Source organism: Acinonyx jubatus, chromosome B4 (genome assembly GCF_027475565.1).
Source record: "Acinonyx jubatus isolate Ajub_Pintada_27869175 chromosome B4, VMU_Ajub_asm_v1.0, whole genome shotgun sequence".
NCBI lineage: Eukaryota > Metazoa > Chordata > Mammalia > Carnivora > Felidae > Acinonyx > Acinonyx jubatus.
Window position 1 is genome coordinate 125360362 of NC_069387.1, and position 18490 is coordinate 125378851.

The window sequence follows — 18490 nt, forward strand, 5'->3', positions numbered from 1 at the left end:
TCGTTCTGCAAACTTGGAAATAAATGATCAAGGGCATTGTCAGTGCAACACCTGAGTCTCTTTGAAAGCATATACTGCAAGTCACGCGCACTGCTCAACATTCTTACTTTGGGAGACCAACAGCTAGGGCTCGAAACAGCACTACCTGCCTGGGGAAGATTCTTACTGACACCCTGTCTGTAGGACACACTGTGAGTTGGGCTGGAACTACGTGGTTTGTGTGCACATTCTCCCAGGTCTGTAACTTGTGGCTTGCCAGAACAAGCTATCTAGTGAGACGGTAAGCACCATTCTGGGCGTGGATACAACAAATCTCAACAGCCTCATGGACCCTGATACCAGGTCTCTGGCTAAATTGGCACTGCTCTCATGGCTGTCGCTACTCAAGGTAAGGTCTTCCACCACCACCAGCAGCATCTAGGAGCTCATAGGAAATTCAAAATCTCAGGTCCTACCTGAAGACCTGATGAATGAGAATCTGCAGTGGAACAAGATCTTCAGGGGGTTTATATGCACATTATAATTTGAAAAGCACTACGTATTAGTTTTCTAGGGCCACCTAAACAAAGTAGCACAAACTGGATGGCTTAAAACAACAGAAAAGTATTCTCTCACCATTCTAGAGGACAGAAATCTGAAAGCAAGGTGTTGGCAGGACTGGTTTCTTCTGAGGGCTGAGAGAGAATTTGTTCCATGCCTATCTCCTAGCTTATTGATAGCAATTACTGGCATTCCTTGGCTTGTACACTTATCACTTGAATCTGCTTTCACCATCACTCGGCGCTTTCCCTGTGTCTCTGTGTCCAAATCTCTCTCTTCTTTTTTTAATGTTTATTTATCTTTGAGAGAAAGAGGGAGAGAAAGGGAGGGAGAGAGAGAGGAAGAGAGACAGCCCAAGTGAGGAAGGGGCAGAGAGAGAGATGAGACACAGAATCTGAAGCAGGCTCCAGGCACTGTGCTATCAGCACAGAGCCTGACACGGGGTTTGAACCAATGGATCGCACGAGATCATGACCTGAGCTGAAGTCGGACGCTTAGCCAACTGAGCCACCCAGGCGTCCCAAATCTCCCTCTTTTTTTTTTTTTTTTTTTAACGTTTATTTATTTTTGGGACAGAGAGAGAGCATGAACGGGGGAGGGGCAGAGAGAGAGGAAGACACAGAATTGGAAGCAGGCTCCAGGCTCTGAGCCATCAGCCCAGAGCCTGACGCGGGGCTCGAACTCACGGACAGCAAGATCGTGACCTGAGCCGAAGTCGGACGCTTAACCGACTGAGCCACCCAGGCGTCCCCCAAATCTCTCTCTTTTTATAAGTACACCAGTCATAGTAGATTAAGGGCCCACACTACTCCAGTGTGACGTCATCTTAACTAATTACAACAACTCTATTTCCAAATAAGATCACATTCTAACAAACTAGGGGTTTAAGACTTTTTAATACATCTTCTGAGGAGGGACACAATTCAACCCAAAACAACTGTCTTCAAAGTCTGCCATTCCTAAACGCTGGGAGACTAGCTGATTAACAAATACCTGGAACATTTTTGAAAATTTATTTTTGCAAACAATTTTGCAAATTCAGGAAGAAGATGGCATGTCTGCAATGAGGCTTGGGGATATCTATTTTGCAAGGGGATTCTTGCTCAGGCAGCACACCCAGTGGGGTCCTCAGCTTTAGAGCTGATCCAGCCCCAGTGCAGGGATGATGTGATAGCTATCTCGGGAGGTTCTCCATCAGGCTGCCCATTGGAGAATTAAAACTAGAGATGCCCAAATCCTACCTTCAGAGAGTCTAATGAAATTGGTCATGCATATTTCCTCACCATCAGGATTTTAAAACATTTCCCAGGTGATTCTCATCTGTAGCCAAATTTGAAGACTAATGGGATGGATGTTCTCATTTCTATATATTACAAAATAAGAAAATTTGGTTCCTTTTCCAGATAAAGAAGCAGGACAGAAGCACAAATAAATTTGATAATTTTTGAAGTATAGTTTGAGGCAGTTTTGTTTGGTGCTTATAAATTTAGAATCTTTATCTTTTCCTTATATTTATCATAATGAATTATCTTCTTTTCCCTAGTAATGCTTTTTACCTGGAAGTCTATTTTCCCCCTGATATTAGTAAACTACATAAGCTAGCTCATAACCCTCAGCTGATATTAGTAAACTACATAAGCTAGCTTTCTTTTGACCAGTAGCCATATATATATGTATACACATATATACATATGTGTGTATATGTATACATATGGCTTTCAAACTTTGTATATTGTTGTTTTGGATGAGTATCTTGAATGGAATATAGCTGGATTTTTAAAAATCTACTCTGAAAAATTCAATGTAGATGCTCCGTAAAGTAGAGCGTTCAGTCCTTTTACACTTAATGCAAGTAATGATATATATTGGTGATGATAAATACTTAACAACTCATAGCTCTACTTTGCAGAGGTTGTAGTTCTCACAAGTGACCATGAGAGGGCGACTCCAGTGGACTCATAAGCATTTACAGCTTTGAAGGGACAGAAGAAACCAGGCACATTCTCTCTGGGGTTCCACCATTGCTTCCCAAGGTGTGCATCCCTTACAATGTTTGGGCACTCTCTGACTACGGGAAGAACAAAGGATATGGGCTGGGGGACAGAAGTCTGGTGAACTGGGGGACAAAAGAGCAATCCAATGGTCAAGCCTATCCATGGGTTATGAGTAGCTGAGGGCATTCATTTGCCTCGGGGCAGAAGCTATTTACCAACTTGTATAGAAAATTTTCAACATTTTAATAACCAGTACTACTGTGCAAGTCATTTAGAATGATTATCAGTCTTCTTATACATTTGGATGTAAATCTACCACCTTATTTTATTTGTGATATCCATTTGATGTTGGTTTTTCTCTCTTTTCATGTCTTTTACTATTTTTTTCCCCCTCTTGTAGCTTTTAAGTTTTACTACATTCTTTTTTTTTTTTTGGAATTACCCTAGAAATTACCTCATGCATCTCTGACTTTTTAAAGCCTGTTATTAATCAATACATTTACTTACCTCCCTGACAATACAAAAACTTCAGGACACCCTAATTCTATTTCTTCCCAACCACTACTATCTTACTATCATGCATTTTAATTCTTCATGTATTTTTTAAATCTATAAGGTGTTATTATTATTATTTGGAGACAGTGTTTATTAACATTTACCACCTTCTTTGTCTTACATATCTTCTTGCAGCTCTATGTTATTCTGGAATCATTGTCTTTTTGCCTAAAGCATGTTCTTTACAATCTTCCTTAGTAAGGGTATTCTCCTCACTAAATGTTTTTATTTTATGTAATTTTATGTAAATGTTTTAAGTAAAAAAAAATTTGTAAAAAAAAATTTTATGTAAAAACATTTTATGTAAATGTTTTTATTTTGCCCTTATTCATAAAAAAACTTTTCCCTGAAGATGGAATTAGAGCTTGGCAATTAGTTTCTTCTGGCACCTTGAAGATGTCATTCTACTACTGTGGCCTGTGATCCGTCAGTCTGTTACTCCAATAAAATTAATCAGCCTTTTTCTCTCACTATTTTAAGGATGTTTTTCTTCATCTTTTTGTACTGACACTATTGCGTGTTGGTGTATAATTCTTTTTATCGATCCTGCTTGAAATCTGTTAAGCTTCTGGTTTTGGCGGTTTGGTATCTTTCTGAAAGATTCACAACCATCGTTTCTTAAAATGCTGCCTCTGCTCCATTCTCTTTTCAAGAGTCTGTTTAAATGTTACTTTCTCACAAAATCTAATCAACTGTTCTGCACTTCTAAGCTTTTTCTCTTTGTGCTTTATTTAGGATAATTTCTTCAGCTCTACCTTTCACTTCATTAGCACCTTTTCAGTCGTGTGTAATATGCTGCTAAATAGAACACATCCAATAATTTTAGTGATTGTAGTTTTCATTTCTAGAAGTTCTATTTGGTTTCTTAAAAAAATGGTTGTGTTGGGGCGCCTGGGTGGCTCAGTCGGTTAAGCGTCTGACTTCAGCTCAGGTCACGATCTCGCAGTCCGTGAGTTCGAGCCCTGCATCGGGCTCTGGGCTGATGGCTCAGAGCCTGGAGCCTGCTTCCGATTCTGTGTCTCCCTCTCTCTCTGCCCCTCCCCTGTTCATGCTCTGTCTCTTTCTGTCTCAAAAATAAATAAACATTAAAAAAAAAATGGTTGTGTCACTTTTTATTGTTTTCTATTTCTGGAAGATACCTTCAAACCTGATTTTTTTCTACTTAATAAGTATTTTTTTTTTAAGAATTGGTGTCTGATAAGTCCAATATCTGATATCTTTCTGGGTTTTCTCTACTGTCTATTGTTTCTGTTTCTTCTCATTCATGGTGTCTGTGCCTGGTTATCTTTGACTATGTGCTAGCTATTGTAAAAAAAAAAAATTATTTGAAGCCTAGGTTGAAAGTACCTCCCTCTATATATGATTTCCTTTCACTTCTAGCATGTTTGGGATCACCATAAACCAATTTTAATGCTTGAGGCTCCCAGAAGATCAATCAAACTGCAATTCAAGCTGCAAATACTTGTGAGGGCTCATCTACTTATAAAACACATTCACCTTGAAGATGTGGTCCTTTTGGGTCTCAGCTTATTGTGGAGAGAGCCTATCATTACGTTCCCTACCTTGAGTGTCCCTGAACATTCATATCTTTCTCCTTTGCTCCTGCTAGGCTATCAAACCATTTTTAAATTTGCCAGACTTAGCAAATACTCTTAGGAAAAAGGTAACTTTTGTATTCATTCATCTCTCTGGGTTTCCATTTCTGCATCATTCTCTTCTTCGTAATTCCTTACTGTCATGCCAACTCTTTGAAGGCTTTCAAGGTGATCATTATTTAAAACCAGTTTTTAAGTTGTTTTCAGTGGAAAAGATGGTCTAAATCATCTAGGCCATCATTATTAGAAACAGAAAGCTACATATGTCTTGGCACATGGTAGGTACTCAGTAAATAATGGCTGAATAAGGGGTGCTGGGGCAGCTCAGTCAGTTGAGCTTCTGACTCTTCATTTCAACTCAGGTCATGATCCTAGGATTGTGGGATCAAGCCCCACATCAGGCTTCATGCTGAGTGTGGATCCTGTTTAGGATTCTCTCTTTCTGCCTCTGCCCCTCCTCTGCTGTCTCTCTCTTCCTTTCTCTCTCTAAAATTAAAAAAAAAAATTTTTTATAAGGTTGGGGTGCCTGGGTGGCTCAGTCAGTTGAGCATCTGACTTCAGTTCAGGTCATGATCTCACAGTTTGTTTGAGCCCCACATCAGGCTTTCTGCTGTCAGCATGGAGTCAGCTTCATATCCCCTGTCTCCCTCTCTCTCTGCCTCTCCCCTGCTCGTACATGTGTGCTCTCTCTCAAAAATAAACATTTTTCAAAAAAAGACAAAAATGGCTCAATAAATTGAATTAACATAATTTCCCAAACATGCTTTTTTTTTTGCCTGTCTGCATTTACAAAGACTGTTTCCTACTCTTACGATGCACAGAATGCCCATATTCCACCGCTGACAAGGCTTAGAACCAAGGCCACCTCTTCCTCAAAATTCTTCCTGTTTTCTCTACTTCCCCAAATCTGAATCCTATTTCTTCCCCAGCTAAACCCTCACAAGACCTGATCTGTGTTACTCTGGTTGCTTAGCTAGATAGAAATATATTAATACAACACTTTATCTCTTCTGTGGATTTGCACTTTCTTGACTTTTCTCAGCTAACGAAGAATTCCCTCACTCCCCCTCAAGCTCAGCATACATTCTAAACAGATTCTTTGGAAAGTGTTATATCCAGTACTTTTAGGTTTGATGTCCTGAGAGGGGAGGCTTTGAACATTTAGGCTGCCATATGCTGGAAGCAAGCAGTAGCTCATTCTAATAAACCCTTACATTTTATGGTGCTTTGGAAGAAATAGGGCACTCACTCTCACATACATGACTCTTACTTGAGTGCTGCAATCATCCCGCTGCAGATGAGAAACAGAGGGTAAGAAGGACTAAATAATACACCCAAATAGAGTCACAAAGACAGAAATGGAACCTGGTCTTTTCTCTGCAAACCCAGGGCTCGTATCGCAACGATACCTAAAACCCTTTGGAAGTAACCCTTGGTATGTGAAAGTACATGGAGTGCAGGAGTTGGGTCAGAGGCAACAGATAGAGGGTAGCTCTGTGAGATATCCCACAGACGCCTCTCAAATGACGGTTTTCTGTATCTCAGTGCTCCTTACCTCACAACCTTGGTCCCATTTCTCAGGACTTGCATGTCCACCATACAGCCCCCAGTAACATAGGCAGCTAGGTTCAACTCTGAGAATTCAGCCTGAAGGAGAAAGGAAAACAAAAAAGGATTCATCAAAAACTAACGATGCTAAAAACTGCTAACATTTATTGGGTACTTCTATGTGCCAAGTACACATTTATACTTTGCCCAAAACTTAGGAAGTTGGTGATATTATTTACTTCCTTTTCTGAAATGTGAGTAATCTGAGGTGTAGAGGCATGGTGCCACGTCTCATAATTAATAAAAGGCCAAGTTGGATTGAAACCTACATGTCTCTGATTCAAGCACCTATGCTTTTAACCATTTCTAATTTCTACTTCCTTGAAAGTGGAAGAAGTAACTCTAGCTTCAGCACTGTACAAGGCCAGAGGCGGTTCAGTATGACATTTTCCCTAGATTTCTCCAGCTTCAGGTGTGTGATCACTTATCACTGTTAATGGAGGCTTCCTCGTCTTCTGCCCACTCTTACCTCTTTTGGTCATGGCCCTTCCCCTCACCCCCCTACATGGTTACAGTAGAAGCACCATGTCTGTGCACTGAAATAATGCTCCCTCAGTCACAGCTGATGGGGTTGGCACCTGACCCAGGGTGGAGGAATAAGGTCCCCTTGTATTAGAATTTGGAACTGCTGAGTGATTCATGCAGTTTCCTTCTAGGGGCTGTATTTAATACATAGAACCTGAGTACAACTGAAGACCATGTTTTCTGCCATCTAGATTGGGAAAGTATAGAACACAAGGGGACTGGTGGGGGTGGGTGGATGTCACAGTCACTAAGAGAGGGGCAGAGAGGCAAGAGGTGGGGAGCACTCTTGATGTTTATGTGCCAGCTACAATCCTGTCCTTGGGTGTTATGCAATACCTCCATATCTTTATAAACTCATCTTCTTTTTTTTCTTATTTGCTTAAGCAAGATCTGCTACATTTCTTTTGCTTGTGACCAGAGTCCTATGGAAGATATCCCTCCTGCCAGATTATATACTCCCTGGGGATAGTGATTCCATGGTACTATAACCATCTGTATTAGTTTCCTCAGGTGGCCATAACAAAGTACCAGCACTCGGTGGATTAGACAGCAGAAATTTCCTTTCTCACAGTTCTGGAGGCTAGAAGACCAAACTCAAGGTGTTGGTAGGGTTGGTTCCTTTGAAGGCTATGAGGTAAAATCTGTTTCAGGTTTCTATCCTTGGCTTGCAGATGGCCACCTTCTCCCTATGTCTTATCACACTGTCTTCCTTCTACACGTGTCTCTGTATCCAAAGACCCCCTTTTTATAAGAAAACCAGTCATACTGCACCAGAACCCACCCTAATGACCTCACTGTAACTCTCTAAAGACCCTCTCTCTAAATAAGTCACATTCGAGGGACTGGAGCTTAACGCTTCAACGTGTGAATCTTGGGGAGGCACAGTTCAACTTGTAACCCCATGTTAGAAAATGCATAGTAACAAACTGTGCCATACACACAGTAAATGCCAAAAACCATTTCTCTGGATTAAATGAATGAAAATAACTTCTCATACATATGAAAAACTCAACTACGTGCCAGATACTGTCCTAAGCTTTTTACATGTATGAATTAATTTAATCCTCACACTTGTCCAGATGAAAAAAAAACAAAAAACAAAAAAACAAGGCAGAGAGAGACTGAATAACTTGCACAATATCACACAGTAAGTAGCAGAGCCAGGATTTAAACCCAGGCAGTCCGGTTCCAGCCTATGCTTTTGACTGCTACACCCCACTCCTCCCACTGTTTAGCTGAATAAGGCACTGGGTGGATTACAACTGGGAATTTTGGGGACCTAAAAATAGCCCATTTGAAGAGAAAACCAAGTTTATATGGAAAGCAAATATCATTTCATAGTGATTTAAATGTATCCCCTTGGAAACATTTTAACAGAATTATGACCAAAGACCTAGTCATCTCCCTAGATGGCATTAAAGGAAACCCAGAGTGCTTATGTCTCTTGCTTTAATTAATAGCCTCATTATGTTGTGGCAAGGTGAAAAGCAAAGAGCTCTGTTAATGAGTCCAGGTTAGTAAATAGTGGTAATGACCTGTTTATTAAGTCTAATGTCTTAAAAATTCAGCCCCATCATGTTTAAGATACTCCACTGGCGAGATTACAAAGAAGAATTAGCAATAAAAGTTGTTGCTTGAGTGTGAGGAGAAAAAGATGTTAGAAGAAAGTTGCAACACAGAACAGTTGGGCACCAAATACTTGAAGAAAGGGAGAAAATAAGAATCTTGAATCATAGAATCTCCAACTTCGAGGTGGCCAAGCCCCAGGGGCTGTCTTGCTGCCCAAATGGAAAGAGATAATCTGGATAAAAGACACACTCAGCCTTGGATATACAAGTTAGAAGTTCATGGTGTTCAGAGCAAGGTGTCTAGAATTATTTCCTAGTTATGTTTATGAGTAATTATAGGAGGCAAATACCTGGGTTGTTAGGGTAGCCAGCATCTGTTGGATCAAGTACAGAGAGGGTAGTGAAGTAAGGGCTCTCTTCTGTATTTTACTTTTTAAAAACTTCAATAAACAAAACTTGGAAATGAACTCAGAGGTATCAAAGCACTTCTCCTTCAAGGTAGTGATTCTACTGAGAGGAGAATCTCAAAGAGCAGCTGTTTTTGAAGAGCCTCAACTCTCACAGAAACTGTAGCAGGTTGAATTATCTCCCCCCAAAGATATGGCCACATCCTAAGCCCTGATACCCACAAATGTGGGTTTGTTGGAAATTGGGTCTTTGCACATTTACATCCAAAATCCATCTAGAATTTTAGTTTTTTGTGTAAGATCGGAGGTAAGACCCAAGGTTCAGTTTTTTCATATGGTTATTCAAATACTTTGGCACTATTTATTAAAAGACTCTTCTTTCCCAATAGAGTTGCGCTGGTGTCTTTGTCAAACATCAAGTCACCTCACATGTGATCTATTTGTCTATCCTTGAGTCTGTTCCAAGTTGTCTCAGTTACTGCAGCTTTACAGTGAGTTTTGGTATCAAGTAGTATAATATTCTAAGAGGGAAGCAGCCCAACTAGGTTCCAGTGATACCAGGTTCAAAGACAAGACCACACCTCTTGTCTCCTCAACCTGCTGAAGCAGATCGAAAGTTTTCCTACTAACCCACTCCAAAATACAGTCCCTGGGCAAAGAGGTGACCTCAAAGGCTCTATCCTGAATAAACCTATTGAATGTTTCCCTAGTGATGTGATTGGTTGAACAGAATGTGTTCTATCCTCTGATTCACACTGCAATCCACCACCGTGGCCAGACCTCTCAAAGAGCTCCTCAGGGGATTCCCACCTCTCTTAAAGGTTTAAAAAAAAATCAAGATCTCAGCCCCTTCAGCTTTGTCAGTGTGGCAGGCCAGCTGAGAGGCTAATAAATGGAGAAGCAAGCACTTCCATGACTTTGAGTCTTACCTGTACTGAGAAATGGCGCCTGTGGCATTCTATTGCCATATTCACCTGCTCCCATAAATTTCTCTTGGCTTTATAAATGAACTTTAGGGTTTCAGGACAGGTCTAAACATCATCTTTTATTTGAGCTTCTGTACACCCTATTGAAAGCTCAAGCCCGCTGTCTCATCTGCATTACTTTTTCCCTGTCTGCTGCTATGAGGGTGAATTTTAAAGGATTTCTTTCCCTTCTTTTTAACAGAAAAAAATAACACCATAATGAAGAAAGTCTGTGTGTAATTTTGATTGTGAAGATTCTGTTTTGAAAGGGAAAACTGTCATATTACACATTTGTGGGAGATTTTCTCTAGACATCATTAAAGACAGGTAGGTTTTTGTAATATAAGGCACATATAGGGACTTTGGATTTTGTTACTCTTGTTATTTTTGGTACCTGGTATGGGAGGTTTTTGTCACTGACCTCAATGATACCTGAAAGTGCTGGATTATCTGAGTTTTCCTATTTGTGACTTTTTAAAACATGTACATGGAGGAATCAAAGAATAGTGGAAAAGGAATTGGTCTTTAAGTCTGGGGACCAGGGACCTAAACCTTGGATTTGACCTAAACCTTGGATTTGACCCAATGACAATGACTGCAGGCAGACCCCTCGCTCTCCACTTGTATTCTCTTTGACTTTAAAATGAAAGAGTTATAAGGGGAGCCTTAGGTGGCTCAGTAGATTGAGCATCTGACTTAGGCTCAGGTCATGATCTTACAGTTCATGGGTTTGAGCCTTGCAGCAGGCTGACATTGCAGAGCCTGCTTGGGATTCTCTCTCTTCCTCTCTCTCTGCCCCTTGCCTACTCACTACCTCTCTTTCAAGGAAAAAAAAATGAATAAATTTAAAAAAAAAAAAAGAAAAAAAGAAAATGAAAGTGTTATAATCAATAGAGTCAATATCTTTCTTTCTCAACTAGTGTCCCCCAGTTATCACTGAAGGCAAAATCTATCATCACATCTTATGAAAAATGAATCCTATGCATTAATATTTTTATCAGAAAGCTGTTCATTGCTTTATACTCAGCTTCAGGCACATAGTAGGTATCCAAAAAATTTTGTTAAATAAAGTGTTACTTTTATTTTTGGGGTGCCTGGGTGGCTCAGTCTGTTAAGAGTCTGACTCTTGGTTTGGGCTCAGGTCATGATCTCATAGTTGTGAGTTTGAGCCCTGCATTGGGCTCTGTGCTGACAGTGCAGATTCTGCTTGGGAATCTCTCTCTCCCTCTCTCCCTGCCCTTCCCTCCCTCCCTCCCTCCCTCCCTCCCTCCCTCCCTCCCTCCCTCTCTCTCTCAAAATAAATTAATTAATTAAAAAAAAAAGGAATGCCATGCACTAATATTTTTATTAGAAAGCTGGGCACTGCTTTATACACAGTTCTAGGTACACAGTAGGTATCCAAAAATATTTGTTGAATAAAGTGTTGTTTTTATTTTTGATGAGCAGATACCTATGCATGCTATGCAGCATGCCTTATGAAACTCTGTCCATTGCCAGATTCACTAGACCACAAAACTGAGGAGAATGTTTCCAGGCACAGAGGAGGGGAAAGGCCCAATCTAAGTTGCTAGTAACAAAAGCACAGGTAAAAAATACAGGGCTATCGGGTCAATGGAATGGTGAGATGTCTTTAGTAGCTGGGGCATGGAGTTAATGGAGGAACAGAATAGGAAAAAGAGCTAAAAGGGAGGTCAGAGACCAGTCCAGGAGGATCCTGAACTTTCTGTGAAGGAACATGAATTTCACTGTATAGTGCATTTTATCTTCTGTTACTCATAGTTCTGTTACTTCATTACAGATTACCACACGGTAAATAACTTCAAACAACACAAGTGTATTATCTCACTGCTCTGTAGGTCAGAAGTCCACGTGAGTTCGGCTGGTTTCTCTGTTCTGGGTTTCACGAGGCACAAATCAAGGTTGTTAAGCATCTAAGCTTTTACTGGAAGACTCTGGGAAGAAACTGTTTCCAAGCTCATACAGGTGGCTGGCAGACTTCAACTCTTTGTGGTTGTAGGACTGAGGTCCTGTCTTTTCTGGTGTCCCCTGGAAGCCTCCCCCAGCCAGCTACGGGCACCTGCATTCAGCATCACATAGGACTCTCCATCTCCAAACTAGTAATGGCACATTAAATCCTTCTTATTCTTTAAACATTTTTAACTTCCTCTCCTGCCACATTTCTGTCTCCAGCCAGAGTAAATTCAGTTTTTAAGGGCTTGTGTGGGCTCACCTGGATAACCAGGGTCACTCTCCCTATCTTAAGGTACATAACTACAGTCGCATCTACAGAGTCCCTTTTGAGTATCACTTTCACAGGCTCTAGGCATTAATGTTTCTGGAGGGCTACTGGGAAACAGGAAAGGCTGCAGATGAGGGGAGTGGTTACATATTTAACAACAAATATTTCTGCAGAATTTTCTAATTTCCAAGCTGTTATAGGTACTAGATATGGCTGGAATCATATCCACTATCAAAATGTCCTCTACAGCCCCCTAGATCAGAAGGCAATAGAAGCACCTTTTTACAATTAAACTCACATCCAGTTCCAAAACACAAATGCACACAGGTGCACAGGTGCATGCATGCATACACACTCACACACACACACACACACACACACACACACACACACACACACAGGATGGAATGCATTCAGTTTCCTGTAGGGTCTTTGGCTGCATTGTCACTGGAACTGGCACCTGGCGAGCATGTGATGCCAAGTAGATAATATTACTGAAAGCATGGAGTATTCATGTTTAGTTACTAGTAATTGCATTTGTGATGATAATGACATCTGATGACAGAATGGAAATGGTGATTGTAATCATAATTACGATAAGCTGAAGAATGCTGTTAGGTCAACAGATCAATGGGAAAGAAACTGAAAATGGGGCTTGGATTTGGATGACTGACAAGAATGTACCCAAGAAACCAAGAATGTGTGGGAATGTGAAGGTAGCAGCTATCTGCCTTGACCATGAAGCCTGACTAAAGGAGGATTTCGACACAAAAAGATGTTGTCCGGAGTCCTGAGAAAGGCAAGATGCTGGCAGACAGACTGTTCTGGAATCCAAGGGTGGCTGATAAGATACTAGAAATTCCTGTCAGTTTGTGAAATCTATCTGGCCCAGACTGTACTCTTAAACCCTGAGAGTGTGCCCCCTTGTACAGCCTTAGGTATTCCATAGATTTTTCAGGAGAAGAGAGAGAGAGAGAAAGAGACAGACAGACAGATACTGAGTGTATAGGAGAAGGTGGGCAGTCTCCATCCAGTACCTTTTCTAATGCTAGGTCAACTTCTGACACTCAGCCTTGTTCTCCAACCTTTCACATTACACCCCATAAAGAGGAACTGTTAACCTATGGGTCAGGACATCACAATGCTACAGTTGACAGCAGGCAGGGTCACTGCTAGGCTGAAAAGGCAGGCAATGGCATGGGATTCTGGCTTCTCTGTAGCTGAGTGCCTGCTGGTCTGCATGGTCATCATGTCAACTTCCTCCCTTGCCTGTAGCTCCTCAAAGGGGTTCATCTCAGCACCCATCTTTCCCTCTGCTGCTCTCTCTTCCATGAGTTGGCAACCATCAATTCGGATTCCCAGAAGCCCCAGATGTCCTGCTCTCTCTTTTCATAATCGTGTTTGTTGTACCTTGGAACTGTTTAGTGATAACAGCCACATATTTAGTAAGTAACATCCACAAATCTACAGGACTCACGCCAGCTCTGGCAGAGAGCCCTGCCCTCGGGCTGGGGGACCTAGGCCGGCTAACGCTCAGTGGTGTTTCTACTCTTATTTGCTATTCCTCCCTGTGTATTTGGCTACCTTAGGAACCTAGAACAGGGGTGCTGGTAGTGATTTTTAAGGTAGGATTAGGGCATTCCTGCATCCTCCAGCAAGTTATCATCAAAATTCCACTCTAATCCCTAACAGACTGTTATGTTTACTCTTGGGAACAAAACTGTGTCATTAACATATTCTTTAAAAAAAAAATCAACATTCTGCAAGTGCTGTGATCTTCATGTCTTAAGTTCTTTCACAGAGTCTCTCAGGGTCTAAGAGGCTCATTAGAAGGACAAACAACAACAACAATACTAATAAAGTAGCACTAAATACAGAAAACCTAAGTCCTGCCTGGCCTCTAACGTCCTGTATGATTTAGACACTGATGAAGTGATGACCTCTTTGACACCATCCCCTGTGCCCCACACTGGCCTCCTTTCCATTGTCAAACACACTGAGCAAGCTCTGGGCTTGCTCCAGTCCCCAAACCTCTAGAGCTTCCGGGAGATGGCAGCAAGGCCACCTTCCTCACTCCACTCATAGCTTTGCTCAGTGGAGCCCCCAGTAGCACCTCCTTACAGAGTACCTGCTGTACTCCCTGCCCTGTTTCCTTGCTTGAACTCATCCCCACTGACAAAACTGTACATTTGTCCGCATATGACATGATTTACATCCATCCCAATTTAATATTTAATGGTCCAGCTCTCTCACCAGAATAGAAGTTCCAGGGGGCAGGGATGTCTGTTTTGTTCCTGGCTCTATCTCAGCATCCAACCAGTACCTTGCATTACAGCACAATGCTCAAATACGTGAATGCCTATTGTAGGTGTCCAAGGTGAGCCCAGGGAGGCAAATGACCTTTCCCACAGTTACAACCTGGTAATTACATCAGCTGGGACCCAAACCCAGGCCGATACCTTCCACATGGCACCAAGTGGCTTGCTGGAGATGACGCGTGTTATAATTCACAGAGCTGGGTCAATTAAAGGGCGACTTCGCCAGCCTTGGGCTTTCCTTGTGCTGCAACCGCCCTTGTTTTCATACCTTCCCACATCAGTGTGCGGCGTCCGTCAGCAAAGCCCACGGGCCCCTACCCCTCCTTCACCACTCTGCCTCTTCCAAATACCCCGCTGCTGCAAACACTTGGCAGGTGGCCCAAGGCCTGCTGTCGGCAAGAACTGCTTCCTGTAGATTTCCCGGCACAGGCTGTGTTTTTAGTTCTGAGGGCCCCGTGGGCTCAGTGACTTCCTTGGCTGGCATCTGAAGTCTTTTCCACCGGTTCAGATTCACCTTGCAGACAAAAGAGGCTTTGAGAGTCTGCAGACTCTCTGAGTGGCCCCTTCCAGACAAGGAAATCTCACCAGGAGCAGTGCTCAGTGAAGGCCCGGGCCACTGGGTCAGGCTGTGCCAAGCACCCAGCTATGACAGGTAGACGCAAAGACATATTCTGCTCATCAAAACATCATAATACTCGTGTGTGTGTGTGTGTGTGTGTGTGTGTGTGTGTGTGTGCGCGCGCGCACACGCATGCATGCGTGAAGGCAGGGCAGGGAGCGATAAATACAGAAAAACATGTCAAAACAAATATAAAAATATAGAAAAAGATTGCAATGACAAACCTACATTCTTAAATGTTCAAGTAATGGAAAATCCAAAATTAGGTGGAGTTAGCCACATTTTAAAAACAAAACAAAACAAATCATCAACAGTGATTTGCAGTTTACAAAGAGTTTGGTATAGAGTGGTTTTCAGAACCAGACTACAAGTTTGAATCTGAGCTCTACGTCTCACTTGCTGTACAACTCTAGGCAGGTTAGCCTTTCTATGCCTTAGTTCACATCTGTAAAATGAGGCTAAGAATGGTGCCTTCCGAGGGTGGATGTGAGCATAAAATGAATTAATCTGTTTAAAAGCCTGTACTCAATGGGGTGCCTAGGTGGCTCAGTCAGTTAAGTGTGTGACTTGGGCTCAAGTCATGATCTCACAGTTTGTGGGTTCAAGCCCAGTATGGGGCTCTCTGCTGTTGGCACAGAGACCAATTCAGATCCTCTGTCCCCCTTTCTCTCTGCACCTCCCAAACTGGTTCTCTCTCTCTCTCTCTCTCTCTCTCACACACACACACAATAAATAATAAACAAATTTTGTAAAAAGGCCTTACTCAAAAATAAATAAATAAAATAAAAGCCCTTAGCAAGGCATGTAAGTGAAAATAAGTACATAATGAATGTTACCTACCACGGTATTTAATTGGATCATTACAACAACCTCTTGATAAGAGGGTTAAGTATTAGCATCTTCATCAGCCAACAAGAAAACTGAAGAGCAGAGAGAACAAATGACTCAGCCAAGATCATAAAATTACTGAGCAAGAGAGCTATGACCCTGACTCTATTCACCCATTCATTCATTCACTTAACAACTACTATGTCAAGGACAGGGACTGATGACATAGCAGCAAATGGAGCAAAATTCCCTGTTCTTATGGGACTTGTATTTAGTAGGGAGACAGACCATTAACAATAAACAATACGTCAGGAGAGGAAACATAGCTTCTGGTAAGAGGACAAAGTGCTGGGAGGTGTTATGTCAAATAAGGGGGCGGGGGGTCAGGGGAAGGTGGCACTTATCAGTGTTATAAGCAAAGTGAGGGAGCAAATCATATAGTAAGAGAGAGAAAGGCTTTGCAGGCAGAGGGAACAGCAAGGAAGAAGGCCCTGAGGCTGGAGTATATGTGCAGAGCTCAAAGAACAGCAAAGAAGGCAGTGTGGCTGTAAAAGAGCTGGTGAGGAGTGAGTGGAAGGAGATGAGGTCAGAGAGGGGACAGTGGATCCATCATAAGGATTTTATTCTGGATGAGAGGGTTAAGATGTTAGTACCATCACCATCCTCCTCAGCAACATCATCATCTTCACATTGCCAATGAAGATCATGATGAAGATCCAACATCACCACCACCACCATCACATTTGGCAATGAGAGAACTCAAGAAGCCAAGTTTGCAAAAAATCACCAATAAATGTGGCACTCTCATTTTTAAGGAATTTTTTTAACAGCCAGGTTTTGTTCTCCAGAGCCTAGATGTACATTTGGTAGAGAGTAAGCCAGAGCATGGAGGCATGCCCTAGTTCTGTCCTGACAGTCACCCCTTCCTGCTCAGATTCCCAAGGAAGCTGTAACCACAAGAAACAACAGCAACTGAGAATCAAAGAAAAACATCCTTTGCATCCATTGTCCTTTTCCCTCTGTCAGGTCAGCTTCAAGGGTGAGGAGAGCTTTTGATAATGCCTTGGAGGAAGAAAGGAAATGAGGAAGGGAAAGGGAAAGGGAAAGGGAAAGGGAAAGGGAAAGGGAAAGGGAAAGGGAAAGGGAAAGGGAAAGGCAGAGAAGGGAAGGAGAGGCAGGGGAAGCCTTTAGGGGGACAAAATGGTGACACCACCATAGCCTCCAAAGCTTTTAAGGTTGAGAGACCTAGGAAAGAATTTTGCCACCTGCAACAAACTTTTCCTACCTACAACAGATCGGGGCAAACATTCAGAAATTTTAAGACCACACCTTAACTACACAGAAAAAAAATGATGGTTAATGTCCGCTTGACATCTACTTCTCTTCCTGGCCGAGCTGTTTCCACACGTTTGAACACTATTTGGCTGAATGTTCAGAAAAGTGTGTTTATAGGATTAAGCAAACCAGGGGTGAAAGTCTCCCCACATTTCTCCAGAGGGACGATGGACAGTTTGGGGACTTGGAGACTGGGATGTGGAAGCAAAGGCCACTGCTGGGCAGCTGCTGTGTCCAGTTGTATCACAGGCATGTGTGAAACTGGATGGCTGGAGCTCCGGGAGGGGCTGTCTGGGGTCAGAAGAACTGACATGTCATAGCACACATGATCCTGAACAACCCAGGGGAGACACTGAAAGAACTTAAGTAGGCTGATGGCATTTAATTTCTATAGTTTCTTTCTCCAAATTGAAACTTGTGATGGCAGGAATGTCTTATCCATCAAAGCTCTGAAAAATCCAAATGCTCTTATCCTGCCTTCATGCACTTTTTTTTTTTCATTTGGAAGGTACAAAACCATTTTCAGGGTTATAGAAATTAAAAGAGCATTCAGAGGCGCATGGGTGACTCAGTCAGTTAAGTGTCCAACTTCAGCTCAGGTCATGATTTCACGGTTCATGAGTTCAAGCCCCGCATTGGGCTCTGTGCTGACAGCTCGGAGCCTGGAGCCTACTTTGGGTTCTGTTTCTTCCTCTCTCTCTGCCCCTCCTCCACTTGTGCACACACACTCTCTCTCCCTCTCAGAAATAATACATGAATAAACTTTATTAAAAGAAAAGAGCATTCAACCTTCTTTTCCTACCCATTGCTCCCCTTCTCTCCCCAGAGTTGCCTCCCAGCTGTCTCCCTGTGTCTCACCTTCTCTCAATTAATCCAGTCTGCACCCAGAGATGAGGACCTGCCACTTCCTCCTACGGGGGCCCCCGGACACACAGTGACATTTGAACCCTGGACACAGAGGCCCTGCTGTTCTAAGGCACCTCCAGCTTGGTGCCAGATACTTTGGGAAGATCAGCATTTTAGGACTCAGGGTGCTAAATGCTGTGAAGGAGAATGAAGCCGGTGAAGAGATACAGAGTGACTGAGAAGTGTGCATGGAGGCGGGGGTAGTGTCACTTTAGGGAGAGTGGCCAAGCATTGCTGAGGAGGTGACACTGGCACAAAGAACCTCAGTGAGGAATACAGTGAGGACACCTTGGGGAAGGGGGTTCCAGGCCAAGAGAACAGCAAGGGCAAAGGCCATGAGGCAGAGTGTGCTCACTTGTTTTTTAAAGTTTGCTTTCATCGTGGTAAAACGTACCTAAACATAAAATTTACCATTTTAACTGTTTTTTAAGTGGATAGCTCAGACGCATTAAGCATATTCACATTGTTGTACAACCATCACCACCATC

General features: G+C 42.4%; 1 protein-coding gene across 2 annotated transcripts in view; it reads right to left on the bottom strand.

Annotated features, from left to right (window-relative positions):
* SYN3 (synapsin III) overlaps positions 1-18490 on the bottom strand; it is a 464763-nt gene that overhangs the window by 365772 nt on the left and 80501 nt on the right. For both annotated transcript variants that reach the window (XM_027070900.2, XM_027070901.2), the window contains exon 4: positions 6240-6331. In XM_027070900.2, the coding sequence (XP_026926701.2) occupies positions 6240-6331 (92 nt within the window). The remainder of the gene's footprint in view (positions 1-6239; positions 6332-18490) is intronic.